Source organism: Nannobrachium achirus (genome assembly GCF_963921795.1).
Source record: "Nannobrachium achirus genome assembly, contig: SCAFFOLD_233, whole genome shotgun sequence".
Classification (NCBI taxonomy): domain Eukaryota; kingdom Metazoa; phylum Chordata; class Actinopteri; order Myctophiformes; family Myctophidae; genus Nannobrachium; species Nannobrachium achirus.
The window spans coordinates 98213-125000 of record NW_027665103.1 but is presented as its reverse complement, the minus strand read 5'-3'; the positions used below and the strand labels follow the sequence as shown (position 1 = coordinate 125000).

At 48.1% G+C, this 26788-nt stretch overlaps 1 protein-coding gene across 1 annotated transcript; it reads left to right on the top strand.

Annotated features, from left to right (window-relative positions):
- Positions 1–2887: 2887 nt before the first annotated feature.
- On the top strand, positions 2888–5497 carry LOC308280626 (von Willebrand factor A domain-containing protein 5A-like; the record flags this gene model as incomplete). Its single annotated transcript, XM_080754956.1, has 2 exons — positions 2888–4703; positions 5019–5497. 2 exons carry the CDS (start codon positions 2888–2890, stop codon positions 5495–5497), a joined length of 2295 nt encoding a protein of 764 aa, XP_080611082.1.
- Positions 5498–26788: the final 21291 nt, after the last annotated feature.

The window sequence follows — 26788 nt, the reverse complement described above, 5'->3', positions numbered from 1 at the left end:
GGGGGTCACTTTAATCACATCTTCCCCAAGAGCGTGGAGTATAAACAGGACACCATGGAGGAGGCTTTGAGGAAGGTGGAGAAGATGAAAGCTGATATGATGGGAGGAACACAAATCCTTCCGCCCCTCAGACATATATACGAGCAATCTTGCATTCCCGGTCACCCCAGACAACTCTTTGTCTTCACTCGCGGTGCGGTGCGGAACACCAAGGATGTCATCGAGCTAGTGAAGAAGAATGCCGGCTCTCACAGGTGCTTCACTTTTGGGATCGGGGAAGGGGCCAGCTCAGCTCTCATCAATGGGATGTCCAAGCAGGGAGGGGGTCATGCCCAGTTCATCACAGGAACCGAGAGGATGCAACCCAAAGTGATGCAGTCACTTGACTTTGCCCTGCAGCCGGCTGTGGTGGATATTTCCCTTGAGTGGAACCTGCCAGTGGGGGTGTATGTAACACCTCTGTCTCCACCCATCACAGCCCTTTTCCGGGGTCAGAGGTCACTGCTTTATGCCCAGCTCACTGGAGAGAGTTCAAGTGCCAGTGACGGCAGTGTGAAGGTGAGGTACAGGCTGGCTGACCAACTTTTTGGGTGCCAGCTCCGCTTCAGTCTCAAACCAGCAAAGGGCGAGAGCGAACTGACAGCCCACAGGTTGGGGGCTCGGACCCTCATTCGTTCCCTGGAGCAGATAGGCGAGCGAGGGCAGGTGGATGAGGTCAAGAAGAAGGTGGTGGAACTCAGCATCGAATCAGGAGTGAGCAGTGCCTTCACCGCCTTCGTCCCTGTCAACAGAGGAAACTGTGAGATATTGCCAGGGGCATTTAAAAAAAAAAAACGAAACGAAGCTAGCAATCCCACTTTAAAAACGAATTAAAACTAAACTGTACTTGAAAACAAAGCCTCAAAACTAATAAAAATACAAGCCAATTGAAAAAATCCAAAACTATTATTACCTTGCTGGGGAGCAGCAAGCATCAAGAGCAACTCAATTGCGGTTTTGACGGAATGCATTATTATGAACAATGAACGAAATCAATCTTTGAAATAAATAAAACACCATTTCAACTCAGAAAGCTTTGTGTATCTTTATTGTCCTTTGATATAGTGTGCAAGATGACTTTAAGACAAACTAACTCATTTAGCATGAGTAGCCCAAGTAAGTTCTCATGACTTGGGTATTCATACCCAAGTGTTATGCAATGCTTATGTAACTGACCATTCAAGGGGCTGCTGTCTCTCTGGACCCGTATCCTCCCTGAGCGAGCAGCGGGGATAAAAGAAGTCTCATCCTGCAACACAGGCTTACCACAACCATTGTGTTTCCGGCACCATGTCGTGCTGGACGGCGTTTCGGCGGGTACAACCCTTTTTTAGACCCCTTTGTACTTCTGTGGCAGTGGGCAAGGACTTGTACTGTTTCCGGGCCCGATATGGAGGGGACCCCATTGTTGTGTATGTCTTAAACACACATACTTTGCAGTGGAAAGAGCTCCCAGGGACAACCAGAGGAGGAGGAGAAAGTCCCCCCATCCGATGGGACTTCACGGTTGTGTCGATAGACGATACTATATACCTCTGGGGAGGTCAAGAGGAGAATGATGAGCAAGAGAGTGCGTTTTGTGAGGTCCTTCATGCATATGATGTCGAAACCGAAAGATGGTTCAAACCTGAGGTTTCTGGGGCTGTTCCGGAGGGGAGGTACTACCACTCAGCCTGTGTTTTGGGGAAGGTCATGTATGTACATGGAGGATACATCCCAAATAGATCTGAGGCCACCAACGACATCCACACGTTGAACACTGACACAATGGTCTGGTCTTTAGTTAACACCGGAGGCACTCCAGTGCGTGCTACAGAATGTCACTCTGCCACCTTTATCGGGACAAAGATGTTTGTTTTTGCGGGAAGGTCAGACAATTACAGGGAGTACAATCCAAATCCCTTCCTTGCAATGGGGACGAATGACATGAGAGTTTTTGACACACAGACCAACTGCTGGAGCAGTTGGTGTTCTGCACAGCCTCTTCCAAAAGACCGCTGGAGTCATTCGGCCTTTGCCTACATTGGAGAGCTGTACATATTTGGTGGTGAGACCTTTAAAAGAGAATTCTGCGCCGATCGTTTTAGGAGAGAATTCCATGAAGATATGTGGAAATTCACTCCAAATACCTTCTCCTGGAAAAAGGTTTCTCCAAAGGGGATGGAGGGCCCATCTACTAATGGTGATTATGGGCTTCAGTCGATGAGCTCGCAGGTGGTGGGAGATCGTTTCTTTGCCGCAGATGAACCCGCGAGACCCGGTGCCTTGTTCGTCTTAGACTTAAATCCTAGTCTGTCTACTTTATGCAAGCTAGCAGTTATTCAACACGATCTAGAGCAGTCTGAACTCCCACATCAGATCAGGCGGGATTTGGCTGAAATGTATATAGACACTTAGACGGGAAGACAAGATCCCCCTAGACTGATATTGTCATATGAAGATGTGCCCTTAACAGATGGGATGCGTTATTGTGGACTATGAATGACATCGAGCTTTGAAACAAATAAAAAAAAACTTTTCAAGTAACACGGTTTTGTGTATCTTTATTGTGCTTTGATATAACAACAAGGTGAAGACCATTAGCAGAGCTGAAAATCATGTAATTTCCGTGCACCCTCTATTTACAAGTTCCCTTTTGGGTCTCCAGCTAAAAGGTTTGGGGGCCCCTGGTCTAATTTATGTGATTGACAGGAAAGATGATCTGAGCAGTAGAGTTTTGTCAGCAATCATTATGAAATGGACTGAAGAATGGATAGAGGAGGGGAATGGGAGGCGCATACATTGGCTCAGCCTATATATTCTACTGCTCAAAGCATGTAGGTTCATATTTCTAGCTGGTACAGACACTATGGCGAACTGTGGAGGTTTGCGTTCTTCCTGTAACGATCAGGTTCCTCTGAAAGGCATTGAGGTGGAGGTTGAGGTGAGGGATCATGTGGCGACAGTGAGCTCCGTTCTGCAGTATGAGAACCAGGAGGAGAGCCCCATAGAGGCCGTCTTTGTCTTCCCTCTTCCTGGCGATGCTGCCGTCTGTCATTTCAGTGCAAAGATTGGACAGTCAGAGGTTGTGGCCGTGGTGAAGGAGAAACAGAGGGCTCGGGATGAGTACAACCATGTACTGAGCTCAGGCCAGCAGGCCTTCCTATTGGAGGAGAGCGAGCAGAGCCCCGACGTGTTCTCTTTGAGCTTGGGCAGTCTGCCTCCAGGGGAGAGTGCCTGTATCAGGCTGCAGTACGTCACCGAGCTGGCTCTGGAGGCCGACGGTGGTCTCAGGTTCTGTCTGCCTGCAGTGCTTAACCCCCGCTACCAACCTCAAGGTAGATGGGAAGGTCATCGGCCTCCGGTGGTGACCTCTGTCCCAGCTTTTCTAGTGCCCTACAGTCTGTCCCTTTCTGCCCGACTGAGTTCTCCTCGACCCGTCACTAAAGTTGAGTCAAACTGTTCCCTGGAACCCCTTCGGTACCTCAACACGGAGCAAACCAATGCCACTGTCAGACTGGCTGCAGGACATAGGTTTGACAGAGACGTGGAGCTGTTGATTTATTATAAAGACGCCCACTGGCCCACTGCTGTAGTGGAGGCAGGGCGGGAGTCTGTCGAAGCTGGCTCTCTGATGGGCGACCCAGTGGTCATGCTGAGCTTGTACCCAGAGTTCCCCAAAGCTGTGATGTCGTCAGTGACTACATGCGGGGAGTTCCTCTTTCTAATGGATCGTTCTGGAAGCATGCGTGATCATACTCGAATCGAAAGTGCCAGGGATACTCTGCTGCTCATCCTTAAAAGTCTGCCCATGGGCTGCTACTTTAACATCTATGGTTTTGGGACTCACTTTAACCACATCTTCCCCAAGAGTGTGGAGTATAAACAGGACACCATGGAGGAGGCTTTGAAGAAGGTCGAGAAGATGAAAGCCGTTATGGGAGGAACACAAATCCTTCCGCCCCTCAGACATATATACGAGCAATCTTGCATTCCCGGTCACCCCAGACAACTCTTTGTCTTCACTGACGGTGAGGTGAAGAACACCAAGGATGTCATCGAGCTAGTGAAGAAGAATGCCAGCTCTCACAGGTGCTTCACTTTTGGGATCGGGGAAGGGGCCAGCTCAGCTCTCATCAATGGGATGTCCAAGCAGGGAGGAGGTCATGCCCAGTTCATCACAGGAACCGAGAGGATGCAACCCAAAGTGATGCAGTCACTTGACTTTGCCCTGCAGCCTGTTGTGGTGGATATTTCCCTTGAGTGGAACCTGCCAGTGGGGGTGTCTGTAACACCTCTGTCTCCCCCCATCACATCCCTTTTCCGGGGTCAGAGGTCACTGCTTTATGCCCAGCTCACTGGAGAGAGTTCAAGTGCCAGTGACGGCAGTGTGAAGGTGAGGTACAGGCTGGCTGACCAACCTTTTGAGTGCCAGCTCCGCTTCAGTCTCAAACCAGCAAAGGGCGAGAGCGAACTGACAGTCCACAGGTTGGGGGCTCGGACCCTCATTCGTTCCCTGGAGCAGATAGGGGAGAGAGGGCAGGTGGATGAAGTCAAGAAGAAGGTGGTGGAACTCAGCATCGAATCAGGGGTGAGCAGTGCATTCACCGCCTTCATCGCTGTCAACAGAGGAAACTGGGAGATGGTGCAGGGACCACTGTTACGCAGAAACGTTCCGGTGCCGGGTAGGCATGCAGCTCCAAGGCGTGGCGGCTTTTCCTTTGGAGCAACTCAATCAGAGTTAAACGGACCATCGGGGACATTTACATTAGGGAGCAAGACCCCAGGCCAACCAGAGACCCCAGGCCAACCAGCAGGATCAACGTTATCTAGCCTTTTTTCTTTTTCCTTTGAATCAACACCATTTGGGGCCAAGCGCCATGGCCATCATGGCCATCATGGCCATCCAGCAGGATCATCGTTATTTTGCCTCAGAACACCAGAGTCTCCATTCGGGGGTGGCGGACAAACAGGGGGATCTCTATTCGGCGGACAACCAGGAGCAGCTCAGAACATGGAGTTAGACATGGGGATGGAGATCGACAGACCATCAGGGAACATGACCATCGGATCCAGTGAAGAAGGAAGAGGAGGATTCGAGAAGGCTCACAGTTATCCGTCGCCCAGAGTTAAATTGCTGTGGCTGATAGGACTTCAGAGAGCCTGTGGCTCTTGGATTGAAACACCAACACTGGAAGATGTGCTGGATAAGAGCGAGTACCAAATTGAAAACTCAAGGCCTGCACAGGTGGACGACGAAGTGTGGACCACTGTTTTGGCTTTGATCTGGCTCTATGGTACCAAGTTTGAAGCCCAGGAGGAGTGGCAGCCTTTGGCTACGAAGGCGATAGCCTGGCTCCATGCTCAAAATGGCTCAAAGCCGCTGGAGTGCTTTGCGGCTGGACTTGACTTCCTCGAACTCAGGCGGCTGAAAGATGCCAAAGGGCTTTGCCAGCTAGCTAGACGCCTGTGTGTTTAGTGCTGCACAAGAAGAAGGCCCTATGATATGCGTGGTCCTGGATAAAAATTTAAAAAAAAATCCCAAGTTTATTATTTTCAAATAGTTTATTAGGTCAACTTTGGTGCTTTTAGAAAGGGGAGAATTGATTGTTTTTGGAATGCATTATTATCAAATCAAGCTTTGAAATAAATAATACATTTCTTTTCAAATAACACAGTTTTGTGTATCTTTATTGTGCTTTGATATAACAACAAGGTGAAGACCATTAGCAGAGCTGAAAATCATGTAATTTCCGTGCACCCTCTATTTACAAATTCAGGGGTGGGGCTGCTATTAGGGCCAGCCCACACATGCCATTAGAAATATAAAGAGCTGAAGTCTCACAGTGGAGGAGGACAAAGCAGTGGTGTTGTCGAAGGAAAAAGAGCATAGGGAGTTTGCAATGGAGAAGGGAAAGGCAGTGCTGTTTTTGAAGGAAGGGGGGTGTAAGGCTTTCGACATGCAAGAAGAGCTTAACAATACTGCCTTTGAACCAGGGAGCATAAGCACAGAGCTGGAAGAAAAGGAATGTATTGTTTTGTCCAGCTTGCAGCAGAAAATCCACACCAGAGAGAAACCCTATGGATGTATTCAGTGTGGAAAAGGGTTTCGTTCGCGGTCAGGCCTTAGGTCACACGTCAATCTCCACACCGGAGGGAAGAGCTACAGGTGTATGCAGTGTGGGAAATATCTTTCTTCTTCGTCAAACCTTAGGACACACGAGAAAATCCACACCGGACGGAAGAGCTACGGGTGTATGCAGTGTGGGAAAAATCTTTCTTCTTTGTCAAACCTTAGGACACACGAGAAAATCCACACAGAAGAGCAACCCCATGGGTGTATGCACTGTAAGAAAAGGTTTAGTACGGCGTCAGGCGCTAAGAGACACGAGCGAGTCCACAGCGGAGAGAAACCATATGGGTGTCTATTTTGTGGACGACACTTTAGTCGACCGGAAAGCCTTGAAAAACACCAGAGAGTTCACACTCGCGAGAAAATCTATGGTTGTATGCGGTGCGGACAAGGCTTTGGTTACCTGAGAACCTTAAGAGCACACCAGAAAACGAACCCCTATCTGTGTGAAGTCTGTGGGCGGAAATTTGTTAATTGTTCTAACCTTTATTTACACCAGAATATTTACACTGGAAAGCAGTGTTCTTCACCATCAGGCCTTAAAAAACACCCGAGGATCCACACTGGACAGAAAGTCTATGAGTGTGACGCCTGTCCATTCATGTCTTCTTCACTATCAGGCTTTAAACGACATCAGATGGTCCACACTGGAGAGAAGCCCTTTGAGTGTGTGCAGTGTGGACAACACTTTAGGCAACGGGGAACCCTTGAAAAACACAAGAGAATCCACACTCGCGAGAAACCCTATAGTTGTGTACAGTGTGGACAACGTTTTGCTCACCAGGGAAGCTTAAGAAAGCACCAGAGAATGCACACTGGAGAGAAACCCTTTGAGTGTGACTTGTGTCTATGGAAGTGTTCTTCATCAGCAAGCCTTAGCCGACATCGGAGGACCCACACGGGAGAGAAACCGTTTGGGTGTGACTTGTGTGGATGGAGATGTGCTCAACGTGACAGCCTTAAAAGGCACCAGAAAATCCACACTGGTTCTCCTGAACATGCGGACAGAGACAAGCAAAACAGAATGTTGAATGTCAATTAAAACGGTTATTGTGAAATGAAAGTCTGAACTCCCAGATCAGATCAGGCTGGCTGACATGTATATAGACACTTAGAGGGGTAAAACAAGATCCCCCTAGACTGATATTGTCATATGAAGATGTGCCATTAAGAGATGGAATGCATTATTGTGGACTATGAATGAAATCGAGCTTTGAAATAAATACACTGCTTTTTGAAGTAACAGAGTTTTGTGTGTCTTTATTGTGCTTCGATATAACAACAAGGTCATGTCGATTGGTATGCGTGTGCTTGGCCCGCCCCGCGGTGTGGGGAAAAAAGTGCTCGGTTTGGGGCACCCTGTATGTTGTTCGGGCGCCAGGGGGCGCGTGTATTTACCGTGTCCTATCGCGGGAGGGCGCCGGAGGGCTTGAAGGTATTACGACTTGTTGTGTTCCAGGAGAGGAACCCGGATGGACAGAGAATCTCAAAGGGATCAGTGGGGCTGAGGGTGGGTGGGGGGGGGGGTGTTTTAAAATCGGGTGTCCATGACATGGACTGGTCAATGGGCCTCTACCCATGTCGATTGGTATGCGTGTGCTTGGCCCGCCCCGCGGTGTGGGGAAAAAAGTGCTCGGTTTGGGGCACCCTGTATGTTGTTCGGGCGCCAGGGGGCGCGTGTATTTACCGTGTCCTATCGCGGGAGGGCGCCGGAGGGCTTGAAGGTATTACGACTTGTTGTGTTCCAGGAGAGGAACCCGGATGGACAGAGAATCTCAAAGGGATCAGTGGGGCTGAGGGTGGGTGGGGGGGGGGGTGTTTTAAAATCGGGTGTCCATGACATGGACTGGTCAATGGGCCTCTACCCATGTCGATTGGTATGCGTGTGCTTGGCCCGCCCCGCGGTGTGGGGAAAAAAGTGCTCGGTTTGGGGCACCCTGTATGTTGTTCGGGCGCCAGGGGGCGCGTGTATTTACCGTGTCCTATCGCGGGAGGGCGCCGGAGGGCTTGAAGGTATTACGACTTGTTGTGTTCCAGGAGAGGAACCCGGATGGACAGAGAATCTCAAAGGGATCAGTGGGGCTGAGGGTGGGTGGGGGGGGGGGTGTTTTAAAATCGGGTGTCCATGACATGGACTGGTCAATGGGCCTCTACCCATGTCGATTGGTATGCGTGTGCTTGGCCCGCCCCGCGGTGTGGGGAAAAAAGTGCTCGGTTTGGGGCACCCTGTATGTTGTTCGGGCGCCAGGGGGCGCGTGTATTTACCGTGTCCTATCGCGGGAGGGCGCCGGAGGGCTTGAAGGTATTACGACTTGTTGTGTTCCAGGAGAGGAACCCGGATGGACAGAGAATCTCAAAGGGATCAGTGGGGCTGAGGGTGGGTGGGGGGGGGGGTGTTTTAAAATCGGGTGTCCATGACATGGACTGGTCAATGGGCCTCTACCCATGTCGATTGGTATGCGTGTGCTTGGCCCGCCCCGCGGTGTGGGGAAAAAAGTGCTCGGTTTGGGGCACCCTGTATGTTCCTGACGCCTCTGCACACTAGTGCAGGGGTCTTCAACGTTTTTCAGGCCAAAGACCCCTTATTTGAGAGAGATGAAGTAGGGACCCCCATTTCATAGATTCCATATAGTGTCATCGTTTGACAGTGCAATCATCAGTGTATTTTGGATTCATGTCCATCTGGGTTTTCAGAGATTTAACCACTTGAACCGTTAATACTTTCACTCTGTACTAAGTCTGCTCTTTTCCTCTCAACACCAAAATCTTCAAAAAAATAGCCGATCTACAAGCTTGTATATATATATATATGTGTGTGTGTAAGTTAACATGATGGTATTCATACCCAAGTGTTATGCAAATGCTTATGGAACTGACCAATCAAGGAGCTGCTGTGTGTTTGGGCCCTCCTCCCTGAGCTAGCAGAGGGGATAAAAGAAAATAATATATATATTGTTTTTCCAGCAACCATGTTGTGCTGGAAAGTGGTTAGGCTAACAAGGTACGATCACGTCTTTCCTCGTCACTTTTCCCATTCTGTGGCAGTGGGTCACAAGTTGTACTGCTTTGGACCACCTCATGTGTCTGTCTTCAACACCCAGTCTCTGAAGTGGAGCGAGCTCCAAGTGACAACCGAAAGTCACACCCAAGCTCCCCCCGCTCGAAGTGGGTTCACTGTTGTGCTGATTGCAGATACTGTTTATCTCTGGGGTGGTTGGGACTTTGACACCGATGACTGGTATGACGTTCTTCATGCATTTGATGTCAACACCCACAGATGGTCGAATCCGGAGGTTTCGGGCACCCCTCCCGGGGGGAGGAAAAACCACTCAGCCTGTGTCTTGGGCAAGGTCATGTATATTTTTGGAGGACAAACTGAAATACGGCAGCACGATACTGAGACATACATGTTAAACACGGACACGATGGTCTGGTCTTTAATTAACACCCGAGGCACACCTCTAGCAGACAGAAGCGGATTTGCTAGAGATTTTCACTCTGCCACCATCATCGGGACAAAGATGTTTGTATTTGGAGGACACTATGGGTGGGGAAGCAATGACTTGAGAGCTTTGGACACAATCACCAACTGCTGGACCCAATGCCCTGCACTGCCTCTTGCAGATGGCCGCTGGAGTCACACAGCCTTTGCCTACAATGGAGAGCTGTACATATTTGGTGGCAAGAAACGCTATGATGAAGATCATTTCGATCTGTGGAAATTCAATCCAAAGATCTCCTCCTGGAATCATGTTGAGCCAAAGGGGATGGAGGGTTCTTATAATGATCTTTATGGGATGTGCTCGTCCTTGGTGGGAGATTGTGCCTTCTCCACATATGCATGCATGGAACCCTGTGTTCCCCCTAGGTGCATCATCTTAGAGTTAAATCCTAGTCTGGAGACTCTATGCAAGATAGCAGTTATTAAATATGGTCTTGAGCGCATAGAAGTACCACTTCACATCAGGAAGAGTTTGGCAGATATATATAGAGACGTGTCTGATACGTCTGATATTGTCATTTGAAGATTTCTTAAGAGAAAACTATTCATTAACTACTGAGACCTTTGTCATCTAATCTGTTCACTTGCTTTTCGATGTGCACATCTTTTTTTGTGTTTTTTTTTGTGTTCAATCTGTGTTTTAAGATATTTTAGTATTTCAGCATGAACGATGATGCATTTTGCATGATGACTCATATGGTGCAAACATATGTGTCAGAAATAACTAGTCATTCATAATTATTTATGTCATTCACATGTAGCCTATTAAACCCTATATTCTCAGTAAAAATGGACCCACAGTTTTATTTTTGCACTGAGCACCTTGAGCACTATGGGCTAAAAATAAAATAAATTATATTTAAGTCTCAGTCTAAGGAGTATTCCTTAAGTATATATGTAATGTGTCCTTCAATTCTTTAAACACCAAATCTTTACCAAAAATAGACGATCTACAAAGCTAAGCTCTTGTTGCATTGCGACATGTGTGCTTGTAGATTGATTGAATGATTATGATAAGGGGAGACAAAATAAAAATGAAACTAATTACATCCAATTTTTTATTCATTACATCAAACACTGATTAAAGCATATTGTGTGTCTTCCGGGTAAAAAACAAAACAACATATTCTTTGTCTTGGTGACTGGTGTCTTGCACGCGCGCGAAGCAACTTGCATGGCAAAACCCTGGGTCCTTTATTTCTTGTTTACCCTGATCCACAAGGTCCAGTTATCGACAACGATACGTCTTGGTAAAATCGTTAGGGGTTGTACACGGTCCGCATTACAAATGAATGGATACAGTTCCTCCATGAAAGGGTATCCATTCGGATAAGTGAAAGAGTGGAAGCATCTATCAGTGTCAGGATCACGAAAGTTCAATGTGTTTTTGGGCAAGTTCAGGACCACTCTGATTTTATGGAGTTTCTGAGTTACTGAAATCTTATGATAGTGCGGTCCTCCTTGTCCTCCTCCTGCTACCGCCAAGTATTTGCCACGCTTGAATCTTAAGCACCAAAATTTTCCGCCGCCTTCTCCTTTCCTTCTGTACGACCCGTGTATTACACCGACATCCCAGTTTGCATTATTTCCAACTTCAACATCCCAGCTGTGAAACCCTGAGTTAAAGCCCTCTGAACCCAGTGCAAAGTATAGTCTGTCAAACCTTTCGGGGTTGTCAGGAAGATGAAGCCTATGACCACGATTTGCGCGTTCCATAACGGTCAGATCTCTAGACAGTTTGTACTTTCGATGAACGGTATTGGGATCGAGAATTACCGGAGTATATGTGACAAAGTCCTTCATTTTCATCCATACTCGGTAGGTCAGGTTGCCCAGGTGCGTGGCCTCATCTATTAATGCTGGGACTTTTAGTGTGGTCTCCAGTTCCACTGTGGTCTTGTAGTTCTGCAGAGATGAGACGTGTTCAGCTCTCAGCTCCTCCTCTAAGGCTCTGATTGTGTTTGAAATCGTGGACATGTCTCTGTTCAGACTATTCATCTTCTCATTAATCACATGATTTTTCTGCTCCTCTTCTTCCTTTAGTGCAGTGATTTTGAACTCCTCTTCCTCTCGTAGAAAAAGGCGAATCTTCTTAAACTGTTCCTTAATGCTCATCTCTGTGTTCTGGGTCTGGACCTTAATGCGGTCTGCTGTTTGCGTACACTTTTTTTTAGCTTTATCAAAGAACTTCAGTTTCCCCTGTAAGGTCACGAGCAATTCCTCAGCTGCCTCTGTAGGGTCCATCTTTTGACGTTTCTCCTCTTGGAAAATCTCACAGATTTTCTTCAAAGCCAGGTTACATGGAGGATCTGCACAGGGGATCGTCTTACAAACTGCACATTCTTTTGGGGATTTGTGTTCCCACCATTCTTCCAGACAGGCTCTGCAAAAACTGTGGCTACAGGAAAGAACTACAGGATTTTTAAATGTTTCATGACAAATGGGACAGGAAAAATCTTCATCTGAAAAACACAACTGCCTCTTAGATGCCATTTCCAGTTTACTTAGGATCTCTGTCTTGAAGTTTGCCTGCAGCTCGCTAAGTGTATGCAGCCTTGTGTAGCTGTTGGGACTGGGGTCCATCCACTGAGTTTGAGACCAGTTGTATGTTGGGAAAAGTTATTTATATTTAAAGCTCAGCCAATAGGAAGGCAGATCATTCCTGTTGGCCGTGTATGAACAGCCAACAGAGAGGTCAGATCTCATGACTCAGCACTCACATTGGAACTCCAGCAAACAAATAAATGGTTCACCTCAAGACAAACAAATGGTTCACCTCAAGACACACAGGACACCACCGCACACACAGGTGCACCCATGCAGACACACACACGGCCAACTATATATATATATATATATATATATATATATATATATACACACACACATTATTACTGTAATAATAATAGTAATAATCGGGGTTAAGTTCAAAGTATTGACCTCTAAAACAATTATTGAATACCTGCAGATACAAACAATACAAATATCAATTAGTATGAGTAGCCCAAGTAAGTCAACATGATGGTATTCATACCCAAGTGTTATGCAAATGCTTATGGAACTGACCAATCAAGGAGCTGCTGTGTGTTTTGGGCCCTCCTCCCCGAGCTAGCAGAGGGGATAAAAGAAGTCTTGTCCTACAAAAAAAAAAAAAAAAAAAAAAGTTTTTCCAGCAACCATGTTGTGCTTGAAAGTGGTTAGGCTAACAAAGTACGATGATGTCTTTCCTCAAGACTTTTTCTATTCTGTGGCCGTGGGTCACAAGTTGTACTGCTTTGGACCACCTCGGGTGTCTGTCTTCAACACCCAGTCTCTGAAGTGGAAAGAGCTCCAAGTGACAACCGAAAGTCACACTGAAGCTCCCCCCATTCGAGGCGGGTTCACTGTTGTGTTGATTGCAGATACTGTTTATCTCTGGGGTGGTAGAGGCTGGGACAATGATGACTGTTATGACGTTCTTCATGCATTTGATGTCAACACCCACAGATGGTCCAATCCAGAGGTTTGGGGCAATCCTCCCGAGGGGAGGAAAGACCACTCGGCCTGTGTCTTGGGCAAGGTCATGTATATTTATGGAGGAGACACCGACCAAGCATGGCAGCCCAGCTCTGAGACGTACATGTTGAACACGGACACGATGGTCTGGTCTTTAATTAACACCAGAGGCACAATAACTGCTAGAAGTTGTCACTCTGCCACCATCATCGGGACAAAGATGTTTGTATATGGGGGACAACGTGGGTGGGGGACAAATGACACGAGCGTCTTTGACACACACACCAACTGCTGGACAGAGTCTTCTGCACTGCCTCTTCCAGGTGGCCGCTGGTGTCACACAGCATTTGCCTACAATGGAGAGCTGTACATATTTGGTGGCTACAAAGATTTTGATACGGGTCATGTCGATCTGTGGAAATTCAATCCAAAGACCTCCTCCTGGAATCATGTTGAGCCAAAGGGTATGGAGGGCATATCTGATAGTGGTCTTTTGGGTAAGTGCTCGCCCTTGGTGGGAGATTGTGCCTTCTCCACATATAAATGCAGAGAACCCGGTGCCCCCCCTAGGTGCATCATCTTACAGTTAAATCCTAGTCTGGAGACTCTATGCAAGATAGTAGTTATTAAATATGGCCTTGAGCACTCAGAACTACCAAGTCACATCAGGGAGGATTTGGCAGATATATGTAGAGGCGTGTCTGATACGTCTGACATTGTCATTTGAAGATTTCTTAAGAGATGGATCATTCTAACTTAAAATGAGGGTGGGGCCATGGGATTCTTAAGTGAGGTGGACCACAGTTAGGCTACAGAGTGATATAAATAGCCGAAGTCACACAGTGGGAGAGGATCATAAGGACATTACCATGGAGGACAACCAGAGAGTGCTGTTAAGTGAGAAAGAGGACAGATATCCCAGAGGTAAGTTGCTTTTTCCAATATCAGGTCAAAATTTGATAATTGATCATCCAATATCATATCTGAGCACTAATTCACATTTTTCTCCTAGATGCGGGTTCTAAGAGTGGATTGGAGAATGTCCTGCCCCCCATGAAATGCAACCGCTGTCGTATTTGTGGAAAACTGTTCCGTGACAAGTCCCGCCTCAACAGACACCACAAAATTCACACTGGGTGGCTTGAATTGTGGCAGCCTCCCATTTCCGATGACGATTCTGATACAGAACCTGATGTCTCTTCTGCAGTGCAGCACTCTACCCACCCTGGTGAAGACGGTGTTACAAGACAATCCCAACGTCAGGGACCATAAAAGTACCGCTAATCTGCATATGCTTGTCTGTCAAGAAACATATTATGGAAGAACAATGATACCTGTGTTGACAACCCAAACATTGTTACATTTTGATGTGTAAGTAGTCACAATAGTAAACAAACTTTTTTTCAATTGTTCCTTTGTATGATCGTTTAATAAACACAGATGGAAACAAAAAGGTTGTTTAAAGTTATTGATTCGTGTTTTAAATATAATATAAATTGTGCTTTTATGAACATCTATATTAGCACTTTGGCATTTTAGAGTTTACAATGTTTTGCTAGGTATAAATGGTGAGTATAAAGGGTTTCGATCGCAGGCTCCCCAGAGTTAGTTTGGAAGAGTCCTTGAGCAAGACTTAGGGTAGGCTACTCTCTCAGCCCAAGCCTCTAAATCACGAGCCTTATGTTAGAGTTTTTGGTCCAGTCCTTTATTTCATCACAGCTGTGGCACAGTAAAAGCAGGGCGCTAAGAACATCATCCCGGGTGTATTCACCACGAACAGACTTTTTGCCACCTGTTTTGACTTTACCACCTTTATCTGACTCTTCCACTGTAACGAGGAGCATTTCTTCCCTCAGCTTATTCAGCATGCGCTTACCCTCCGCGACATGCTTTTCGTCTGTGAGTTTCTTGTTGCACAGCATTAGCTGCCCGGGCGCCTCCAGAAAGTTATCCAAAAGCCTATCGGAAGTGTTGAGGCCCCGGCTTGAGTTGCTGTACATGTGCACGTCCATGCCAGCCGAGGCGAGGCCATTAGAGCCATAGGCGGTGCCACCCAGTGTAGTCACTAGGCCGCTGGCCTTGCTCTTGGCCTGGGCAATCACAGCCCAGCCAAGGGACAGGATCGTATCACAGTACAGCAACTTGTCTCTGCGGATGTAGTCCAAGCACGTGAGCACCATATCCAACTTTTTTTTCATGCTCACGTGCTTACCCAGCATGGGTTTGCGGTTGGTTCGAGAATACTTCTGATAGAACTCCAGCTGCAGCCCCGAGCCACCAAGTTCACTCTTAATGAGGGCCATGACGTCTTCCAGCGAGTTTAAGTATGCGTTCTGTTCAAAGATCATGATTAGTTTCACATTTTTCCAGTGCACAAAAGGCAGCATTGCCTGCAGAAGCCTTGCATGGCCGCTTAGCAATGAGGAGTACGCCTGTCCCACCTTCCCACTGAGCTCCACAGTTGGCATTTCCTCCAGGCCCATGATCTAAGGGGAGCAGAGGAGAAAGCACATAGTGAATTAGCATTGAGAGTTCAGAGTCAAGCATTATTCCCATCCCATTTATCACATTGTCCCATCCCTTTCCGCAAGGCCACTTAAGTTCTCCAGTATCACCACTGGTCCACAGAAATGCTTTGCTCAGAGTGTCAAGACGCAGCATTGGCTGTAGAGCGACTCGCAGAGACACCTTGGTCTGCACTTATCTCTGAGTTTGAGTTCATGATAGCATACAGCTCCTTCCAGAGGCACTTCAACTTCTACTCAAGCATGGATAAGAACCAGATGATGAAGGCATACGCCAAGGTGGTTAGCTATTCACCTGCTAGGATAATGCAGGCCTATATGCAAGCCAACTCCTACTCACAGCAGCCGGCAGAAGAAACACCCAAGATGCTACTGAAAGTGGTCTCTCTAATGCTCAACGGCTGTGTCTCACAGCAGCTTGTGGCTTACTGTATCGACCCTGCTCGGCCCATCTGCTGGGCTCTGACAGCCATGGCCGCAATGACCTCGGCTGAGCTGGTGCGTATGGGGCCCCTTAAGTTCTTGGCCCCACTTAAAGCCTTGCCTCGGGCACCTGGACATAGGCGACTCATTGTGTCTATGGCCATGATAGCGTGGCACAGGGAGCTTCAGGGATACTGCTGTAACTGCGGTCCCTGGGAACAGGCTTGTGCCACACTTTCATCCACGACCCCTGACCTGGAAAGCACACTGGCCATCCAGCATGAAGAGATCCCTTGTCACTACATATGCACTCTGCTAGGCATCTCCCCACCACCTGATTCGTCCACTGTCCCTGTTTCAGGAGACATGGAGGACCATGTCGACTATAGATACCTCTTTCGTGATCTATTGATAGGAAATATTGCGCCCCAACCATAACCACATACCTAACCCACCACAAATAAATAATAAAAAGGGGGGGGGGGGGGGGAAACTCACCACTAGCCTTCCGTCAGTCAGTTCCACTGCAGAACATAGCCCCGCTCCAGACTTCGATCCTCCTCCGAATGTCGGGTCGAAGCACAAGTAGGCCCGGACAATGAACGATTTGCAGATTTCGGCAATGGAAATGTTGTTATGCATGAACCTGCTTACAACCGCAGGCTCGAATGGCGTGGTGATGTCTGTTTTAAGGTCTGTGGAGAGGCTTTCTCCACTGCCAGTGACTTCGTTCTCAAAGCCCCTGGGTGACACCATATTCATAAGCTGCTTAAGGTGGTTCTCCACTGAGATGTGCTGTGGGCAGTAGACTTCTAGGCAGCAGCATGTCAGGCCAGGTGTCTTGGCATGGTACCTGCACTTGAAACTCTGTGACACAACATGGTAGGCCTGCTCCCCGTTGTCCGTGCGGATATCCGCCACCTTGTTGATCCATGAAGAGCTGTCGACATGGCTTGTGATGTGCACCTGCTTTCTTCCCTGAAATGCTATGTTGGGCAAAACAGCCAGGAGAACCTTTGCGCTCACAAAGCCCACCTCGTCTACTAGTGTCAGATCCGGACTCTGGCCACGGCTAGCCTGTGAAAGTGAGAGGAGACCACAGTTAGAACATGACAGAGAAACAAGCTATAGATGGGAGTGTTTCAAATAAAGCACGCATAGGGAAGAAGCAGGGGTCATTAAGCTGTAGCAAAAGCAGCGGTGAAGATGGAAGCGGAGGCAAAGTATTTAAAATGGAGCAGGCCATGAGGAAAATGAGATACAGACCTCAGGAAGAGTCCCCCGCTTTTCGCCTCAACATACATTACCATGCAGAATTCATGGACACTCCAGAATGGACACACATGTGCCTCAGGAACAAATGTACCTTTGTGCAACATGGAGATGCGTATGTCTGCCCGGAACACTTCTCTGTGCACATCTGCTCTCCAAGCTCCTGCAGAATAACAGCCTTGATGGCCCAAGAGTCTTTCGGTCCTGATGGTTGCCCCTTTGTTGCCCTGCTGACATTTCAAAAGCCACAAGTTGAGTTCCGTGGGCCCGACTACCTGCCAGGCAATCCAGGAGCCGAACCAGGTTACAGCTACCCCACGCAACAGGGCTCTGGTAAAGGGAGCAAGACTAAGTCCTCAGTGGATGGCCTGATTGAGATGAGGGAGAAGCTGCTCAGGGTAAGTGTGCCAGTGCTGGTTGCGCTATACGTGACACTTGTCACACGCACCTTCAAGGCTCACTACGAGGACAGCAGCAGCAGCAGCAACAATGTGTCTGCGAGAATGAACTCTTGGATGGTCCTGGTATCCAGGAGAGCCAAGGCAATGATAGGCAAGGGCCGCACCAAACGCCCCTCCAATTCAGCCCTCAGGAGCGCTGTGAGGGAAGCGACGCTTAAAGCGCTCACAGGCTTCGCACATATCTTCCAAGCACAGACAGCACCACGATTTGTAAATGAATTAATGGTAAAGTATAATGCAACACAGGTCAAGCCGAAGCTCTGGATCCAGCTTGTTACAATGATTGTAATATTAGCCCTCTGCCTCCACCCACATATTAGACATGGGCCAGAGTATAAAGGGTTTTTGCCAAAGGCCCTGGCCATACTGTTCTTTGACAAGGACCTAGCACCACACAAGCTCTGGTCCAACCTATCCAAGCTCATCAGCCTCGATGCTAAGCAAATCAAGTTGCTCTTCCACAGACCTAAGGAAAGGAACAGTTTGGCACTGCCTGCAGTTGTCACAGCAATCGTGGGTGATATGCTGTCTGAGCCACTTGACCATGTCATTGTGTGAGACCATCAACCCTAACTCAGTCAGAAGTGGTGAATGCACTCAGCCGCCAGACTCACAGTGTAGTGCTAAGGATGGCTCACAAACCACGAATCTGCCAATTAGCCAATCCTCACTGGAGACTGCCCAGCACAAGGGAAACTTGATGTTAAGTCCTGAAATAACAACCGAACTGACAGTGTCTATGGCCGACACAGACTGTGAATTAACTTGCGGGGAAGCCGGATGCAGAGCAGATGATTGTGATAATTGCTGGGCCCACCTAGAGTCAATGGAGGAAGCCATAGACTCCATTCCGGACCTGGATGGCAAGCCGTGCACTGATCAGCTGCTAGAGCAGGGCTTTGTGTTTCACGAGTTCGATGGCTGGATACCATGCAGTGGTTCGCCTTTGTTTCCCTCTGTTCGCCGTGGTGTCTTTTTCGAGGACTGAAATGCAAATTCATAGACAGGAAAGTAGACTTATCCTTTTTTTTCAAAAGAAGACTCATCTTGAGGATATAGTTGGACATAGTGACAATCATACAAGAACAGGGGAGACTTGCTGCAGCCTGAGTTAATTCTGGACTTGAGACAAATACACCCGTTACAACTCTGGTAATTCTCTCCACATCCGCCTGGCCTGTGTCTCTGTGACACTTAAGACCACAGCTCCAAAGTAGGGCCATGACTAGCATGACTTTTAATCCCGCCTTTTTCCTTATAAAAGGAGACACATCTTGAGGATATGGTTTGACATTGTGGCATACAGAGAACAAGGGGAGACATGCTGCCTTCAGACTTGATTCCTGACTTTAGACAAAGATCTCTTTTTAAAAGGAAATACACTTCTTCGATCACCCATATTACTGCTTTGCCAAAGTCTCTTCACATCCACATGACCCGTCTCTCTTTGACACTTTGGACCAAAGCTCCTATTTAGGGCCATGACTTGCATAACTTGCTCTGTGTGCATGGAACAGGTCAGGGATGAGTTTGGCATCCTACCCAACTGCAACCATTGTTACTGCCTTGACTGCATCATGACCTGGAGGAAAACATTCACTTTCAAGCTACCAACGAGATGGGGCTGCCCTGTGTGCAGGGTGAAATCACCATTCGTAATCCCCTCTGCTGAGTGGCTGGAGGAGGGCTCAGAAGCAAAAAAAAAGAAACTTGAGTTGCTCTTCAGCACACGTGAAGGAATGAAAGGGGTAGTACTTGGCTTAATCGCCATAAGCCTGGTTGATCTGCTGGACTGAGCCACGGGACCATGTTATTGTGCTCAACCTTTAATCCTAAACTGTTAATGCAGCATTTATTTTCTGGTATAAAAGACACATGTTGAGGATATAGTGAGACATTGTGACATACAGAACAAGGGGAGGCTTTGTGCCTTGCCTTCCGAAAGGAAAAATCTACTACTGCTCTGGCAAGTCTGTTCACAACTGCCTGACCTGTCTCTCTGTGACACTCTGACCACAGCTCCTAATAATGAGCATGACTTGCTCTGTGTGCATGGAACAGGTCACGGTTGACTTTGGCATTCTTCCCAACTGCAAACACTGTTACTGCCTTGACTGCATCATGACCTGGAGGAAAACTCTTCATTTCAAGAAACCAACGAGATGGGGCTGCCCTGTGTGCAGGGTGGAATCTCCTTTCGTAATCCCCTCTGCTGAGTGGCTCGAGGAGGGCTCAGAAGCAAAAAACTATGTAATCAAGAAGAAACAGTCCATCATGGCCAAACAATTGTGTTGGTACCATTATAAAGGAAGTCAATGTCCCTACCCAAGCTGCCTGTACAGCCACGAAAACGTGAAGCCTTGGGGAAGATGTGTCTGGGACTCAAGTCAATCTTTTCATTCATATTGATATGCACAAGTTTCATAGCTCTATCGAAGACAATGGCATGAATAATGTACTGTACTGGGTTTTACTGAAGTTGTTCACTTCCTGCAGTTGTGTGTCATGTATTTGTGCAGAGAATAAAAAGAAGGAAATAAATGAGCCTGTTCTTGTGAAATTCTGTTAACATGTGTTCTTTTATTATTATTATCATTATTATAATTGTTTTCACCCCAACACATAGACAGAAGTGCAAGGAAATATATGACACAAACAATGTGGCAAAGGGTACACATAGTTCACCAGACTGTTAAGTTGAAGTGACAGGACATGGGTTGGTTGACTCCCTATGGCCACCTGATGTTCAGCAATACACCTGTGAAGCGATCTCCGGTGGGAATTGGACTGTCATTGGATCGTGTGGCGCTTTTCACCACTTGGCCATAGGCGAAGCCCTGCAAGCCTTGCAGGATTTTCAGAACAACGTAAACCATCTTGTTTATGAAACTCTTGGAGCCTCTGTCATTGAGTACCATTGAGAGCCTATTCCGGCTGTTCCCATGGTTCTGGTTTGCCAGCTCAGCTGCCGCCAACTTGACAGATGGCTCTATAGCCATGTAATCGCAAGCTGTAGCAATGGCTTCCAGAGTAGCATACACGGCCTCTGGTATGTATGGTGAAAGCACCTTTGTCACATCAAAATCGGGTTCACACTCAACAACTCGTATCAGCTGTTCCACGGGACCTCCCTCGCCAAAAACCTTCTTTGTAGCGAGAAGACCTCCCCACACTTCATCATTGACTGCTTCAATGTAAGCACTCGCAAGCCTTCTTTTTCTCACCACATTCTTCTGGGCCTCGACATCGCCGGAATTGGGCAGCTGCACAACGAAGTAGTCTCCCATCTTCAAAGTCTCTTGGCCTGTGTTGATGAGGTCCAGGTCACGCATGTGCGGCAGTACAAGCACTGGCATGCTGTACATGGACGTGGCGACAATGCTCACCGCTACATTCTTGTAGCTCTTGAGCTCCTCGGCTGTCTGGCAGTGAAGCGTGGGCAGGTAGCCATCTGGGCCCATGGTGAAGTAAAAAAGGCCACTGGGGAGCCCAACATGGTTCGGCGCCAGCATGTAGCTCTTGTACGGGTACAGACCCTTGGAACCATTGGTGACTCGGTTGATGTATGTCCTGACGGGTTTCAATGATCTAGTACTGCTCATGTTACTTGTTGGGTTGAAAGAATTGTGTCAAGGTTCTCAGTTAGTAGAGAACAAGAACCGATGTCCTAACTTGTTGTCAGGATGAAGGGGTGCCTGTGTCTGGTTGTGTGTCACCAGCAATGAAGTTGCGGCCACCACTGTGCTCCAACACACACTAGATTCAGAGGTATGTAACTGCATCATGCGGTGAGTGAGCTTAAAAATACCCGCATTGTCCAACGAACCGAATTGGCAGGAGAACCATGGGCACCATACAGTCAGCAAGTAATCAATCAGCTCGTGTTGTTGGTCTGCCGAGGGCGGTTCCACCTCAAGCGAACGGGGCAACAGCTTGCCCAGACTATGGGGCTCGTAGAAGGGTTTTGAAGAGGCTAGGCACAGCAGTTCATCCAGCCTTAGCTCGTGCCACTTCATGTCCCTCACACCGGCCCTGTCTGGGAATTGAGACCACCCCTCACTAGTTGAAGAGCTAGGAGACTGTGGATGACTCTGCCTCCTCAGCCTTCCAGGTTAGTAGGGGCCTTAGAACTGCTCTGCTTCCAGACTCATCACTTGTGATATATGCCATCTCCACCCTCTTCCTGTATTCCACCAGATCCCGGGGATAAAGTTCACAGGAGGCAAATTTAGAGTTTGTCATCCTGATGTTCTCCCGGGATAGGACACGTGACAGTGCAACATACACCGACGGCTTCATATCTGACAATTCATAGCCAAACGGAGGATGGTAGAGTACATCACCTCTGACTGTGCATCCCTGGCACTGGTGGGTGTTCATTGCCTCCAGGCAGGACAGTGGGTGGGTGCACACAGACCAGCCAAGGTAATTCATGACTGTGGGTGACACAACATACTTTGAACCGCTCTGAAGCCCCTTAACCGTGAACTCGTACCAGTTTTGTTTAGCGTTGTGCCCGATGCTAACTATCATGCCCTCTGTGTCGCTGACTAACTGTGCACATTTACCATAGCCTCCTCTCTTGGGCACATTGTAGGGTCTGGGATCCTTGTGAACTATACCATGGGGCCCAGCGTGCCACAATAGTCCAACCCGGCAACCCAGACGCAGCTTACCTACCCTAAGGTAGTCCTCTTCCTTAGGCTTAGAATTGTAATTGGGGGGCGGCACTGCAAACAGTTTTGGGGTAACCTCTGCAGCGTACTGTAGGACATCAAAGCGTGATTGCTTTGCATGGTTGTTGCGTACCAATTTCAGGTGCACGGGTGCCACAGCCGTGGTACCCAGCCGAGACTCGGTGTCTTTCATAAATGCTTTTGAGTACGCAGCCTGCTGCTCGTCCTTATGGAAAATCCGCAGGCTGGTAGGACTGAAGCTGGGATCCACCAGGTCCCTAAAGGTAACACTGCACCTGCTCTCTAGGATACGCCGTGACTCATCAGTTACCGTGTTGAACTGCAGGTACGTAACGGTCTCAGAATACCCTGGGTCTCGGAACTGCCGGCGGTTTACGAAGAGGGGCGTTGACATGGTCAATTTACTCTCGAACAGGCTGTCATGTGCCCAGATGGGCTTACCCTTGTCCAAGGGCTGCAGTTGGGACACGCTGCCCGCAAAGACTATAAGGGGTCCTCGCAAGGGTCCATAGAACAGAGCTAGGCACTTCAGCATTTTGTCCAGGGCCTTCTCGCTGAGCATACCGTACTCGTCCACCACCAGCACATTGACACCGAGGAAGGACGGTGCTTCCCTCCATGAGGTTGAGGACCTTAGCTTCTTGAATGCCTTGCTGCATTCGGTGCAAGACTCAGGTCTCGGCTGTGAGCACTTTGGGTGCCTCTGGTGCCCCACAAATTGCGGTTCCAGCCGCTGCTCACACAGCCGCTGATACTGTTCAATGACATGATTGTATTTACTTTTGTATAGTTGGACGAAGTCCATGGTAGAGAGATTATCATTGATTAACTCTTTCCTGTACCCCATCATCCTGTGGAAGGTTGTCACAGATTTGCAGCTGCTGGATTCATTAAGGTTCGCTGCAGCCTTGTTGGTCAGGGCACTCACATGGCAGCTAACCCCAAAAGCCTCCAGTCGCTTCCACAGCATGGAGACTGCATAACTCTTGCCACAACCCGCGTCTCCGCTTAGCAGGGTTATAGTAAGCTTGCTGCCCCTGCGGAGGTGTAGGCTGATTGTCGATGAAACCCATTGTTCCTGGCAGTAGCGAGACAGGGCTAGCAGGGCTTTAGTCTTTCCATCATTGGTTGAATAGTCATCATGCTCGTAGCGGGTCTTCTTGGGTGGCCTGGGCGTGGGTGATGGGGAGCAACACGGGTGGTTGGGACTAGGCAGTGAAGTTTGAGCACAGGATGTGGCTGATGAAGCCCCTGGGGTCTGGGCAAGTTCAGCCATACCTCAACCCAAGTAAGTGAACTTTTCAAAAGGCACCCGTTTTTTATTGGAGACCTTTTGGATGCAATTGGTCCCACCCACTGGCTGCTGACCCCCCAGGAGGTGATCTGATCTGCCTACAGGCTGCTGCCCCCCAAACAGGGGTGCAAGCTGCTTGTTTTTACCTGCCTTGTTGGATATACCCCGGGAGGTTGTGAACAGGTCAAGTGAATCATCTATGTGTAGGGGATCGTCCATCCTTCCACTTACTGCCTTTGATGAGTCTGTGCTCCGCGCAAGCATATGGTGGCCCTTCAAACTGTCTAGAACAGTGCATACAATCGAGCTCTTACTAGTCGACTCGGAGTCATTGTATGGGATGTCGTAAGGCATGTGCATGTTTTTATGGCTCTCACGGACCTTCAACGCCCGCTCGAGGTTTGGCTTAAATGTTTCACTAAATTGATTCACCCTGTTCAACAACAGTGAGGTTGAATAGCCTTGCAACCTTAGATTGGTGTTGCATATCTGGTTGGTGGTGCCGCTTTTCAGTGGGAATGACATGAGGCTCATCAGGACTTCAATGGCAATCATGTAGACGTCGTACTCGAAAAGAAGCCAAGCAAAGTCGTCAATGTTTATGTGCGCTGCCATCACCACTTGCTGATTCTCTTTGCCCAGGAAACCAAAGTGGCCATCATACCAGTCTGGTAGAGCGGCAGCCAATCGAACGTTCAGCATAGTCAACATGTGGATGAAGGACTTGCTTGCCTTGTGTCCAAACAGCCTCATTTCGAACAGCTTCTGCATCACGCCAATAGGCGTCACTCGTTCGCCTGGTCTGAAGCAGTAGTCTTCCAGTAGTTGCACAGAAAGATATCTGCACCCTGTCCAGTCCTGTGCAAAAGAGGACCCAGGGATTTTCGGGGCAGGCTCTGCGGTGGGTGAAGGCTGTCTGAGACTGGTCTTAATGCTCTCACACTCCGCGATGACCTGCTGCAACTCTAACCTGGTACTCTCTAGCTCTGCTTTACACAACTCAAGCTCGATTCCCTGATCTGCGCTGACATAAGCCTTCTGAACGGTCTCTGGTCTATGCTTTTGTAACAGCTCAAGTTCCTTAGTTAAATCATAGGACAGCTTGCGTTCTGTGTGCAGCTGGGTGGTGAGCTCAAGCATGTTATCCTTCAACTGTTCCACAAGCATTTTTAAATCCTCACTCGTATTGGCCAAGTCTGGTGGATTCCTTCTCTTAAGGATCCTCCTTCTCTCAAGGGCCATTTGTTCCATGCTAGGGCTCTCTGGGCTCAGGTCATGTAACCACAATGAATATTGTGAAACCCTTCAGGAACCATCTGTGTTATCAACATTTTTTACTTGCCACTAAACCTGCAGGTGGTTGCATCTCTCTGAATGTTCAAAGGGACTTTCGTGGATTGCAATAATAATGCAAATAATAAAATTACAATAAAAACAAAATAACACCAGACACATTTGAAGTTGTTTGCTTGGTTTTTATTTGGTTCAACATTTTCATATATTTTCTTTATCTAATTATTACTTTATTTTATTATTAATAAATCACTATTCAGTGTGTGTTTCTATAGGGTTTTTCTTCGATATGGCTCTCAGCACACCTTTTTGGCTACATCTTGCACGAAGTTCCAAATCAGATCATCTGTTGTTTCATGGGTTTGCTCAGTGGGAGCCTGGTACCCGGCCTTGAGAACGGTCCTCGCTGCAGGAGTTGTACAGTGCTCCTCAGCTGCTGCCATGGACACCTCGTTGCCAGTTGAGGAGGAGTAAGAGGAAGAGGTTGAGGGACTTTGTTCCATCAGCTCAGTCTCAGGGATTGTGTCAATCTGGCAAGTCTTTTTCTTTCTCTTATAGGGCGGTTCTTTGGATATGTCTTCGAAGGTGTCTGGCTTGGTGTCAGGTGGATGCAGTTCATTTATGACCCTTTTGACAACCTTATTCATCATCTCCTGCTGCTCAGCCTGCTTAGCCTCTGATTCCTTCTGCACCTTGTAGTCTTCCATTTCCTTTATCAGTTCTTGCTGCTCTTGGCTGAACATTTCCTTCATCATTACCTCGCGCTGCTCCTTTTTGGAAATTGCCTGAGAGCGTTCTGAGCGCTCTATCGGATGGTACCAAGCCTGGCCAGAGTCCTGCTGTGGTGCAGGTGGTTGAGGATAGTGAACGAAAGGGGACGGCAGGACGTTGGGATATTGCAGAGGACAGCACAGTGCCTGCGGAGCAGCAGTTTGGTAATGTTGCTGCTGGTAGACTGGTTGGCTAACAGACTGGAACGGAACTTGAGAGGAGTTGGTCAGGTGGTGTGGGATTACCTGGGACAACATTGGATGTGGTCCTAAGCCGTGCAAATGCTGAACCGGGAGCTGGGGTACATAGGACAGAGGAGCAACTGAAGCAGTTTGCTGTTGCTGCTGCTGCTTACCCAGAGCGTTTTGGGAGCCAACCTGAGATTCTAACTGCTGCTGTTGCTGTTGTTGCTGCTGCTGCTGCTGCTGCTGCTTAAAATTATTCAACAATTTTATAATGGAGTCCACATCATGGATCTCCATGGACTCTGTGTGTGATCTATCTGTTACTGCAGTGGAGGAGTCTGGTTTCGGTAATATGCCCGCACAGAGCTTTGGTCTTTTCCCGGTGCGCTTGTAATAGTCTTCGGCGCCGTATCTGTTGTATTGAGTCTCGGGATGAAACGGGTCATCCAGACGTTGTGTTAGTATGTGTACCTGGGCCATAAGTCCAGACAACAGGTTGCTCAGTGCAGCAAGCTTTGGTTCACTACGTTCCAGCACAGAGGAGGATGGAGAGATTGGGTTTTCTGAAAAGGATACAGGGGGTGACAGACCTGCTTCCAAAGCCGTATCTTTGATTGTTGAAAAGCCCCGGGATCTCAGGTTGTCCAGGAGCGAATCCTTTTTGTGCACCTCACAGAAGCAACCAGGCCTCATGGGCACTGTCACAAAGCTGCACTCAT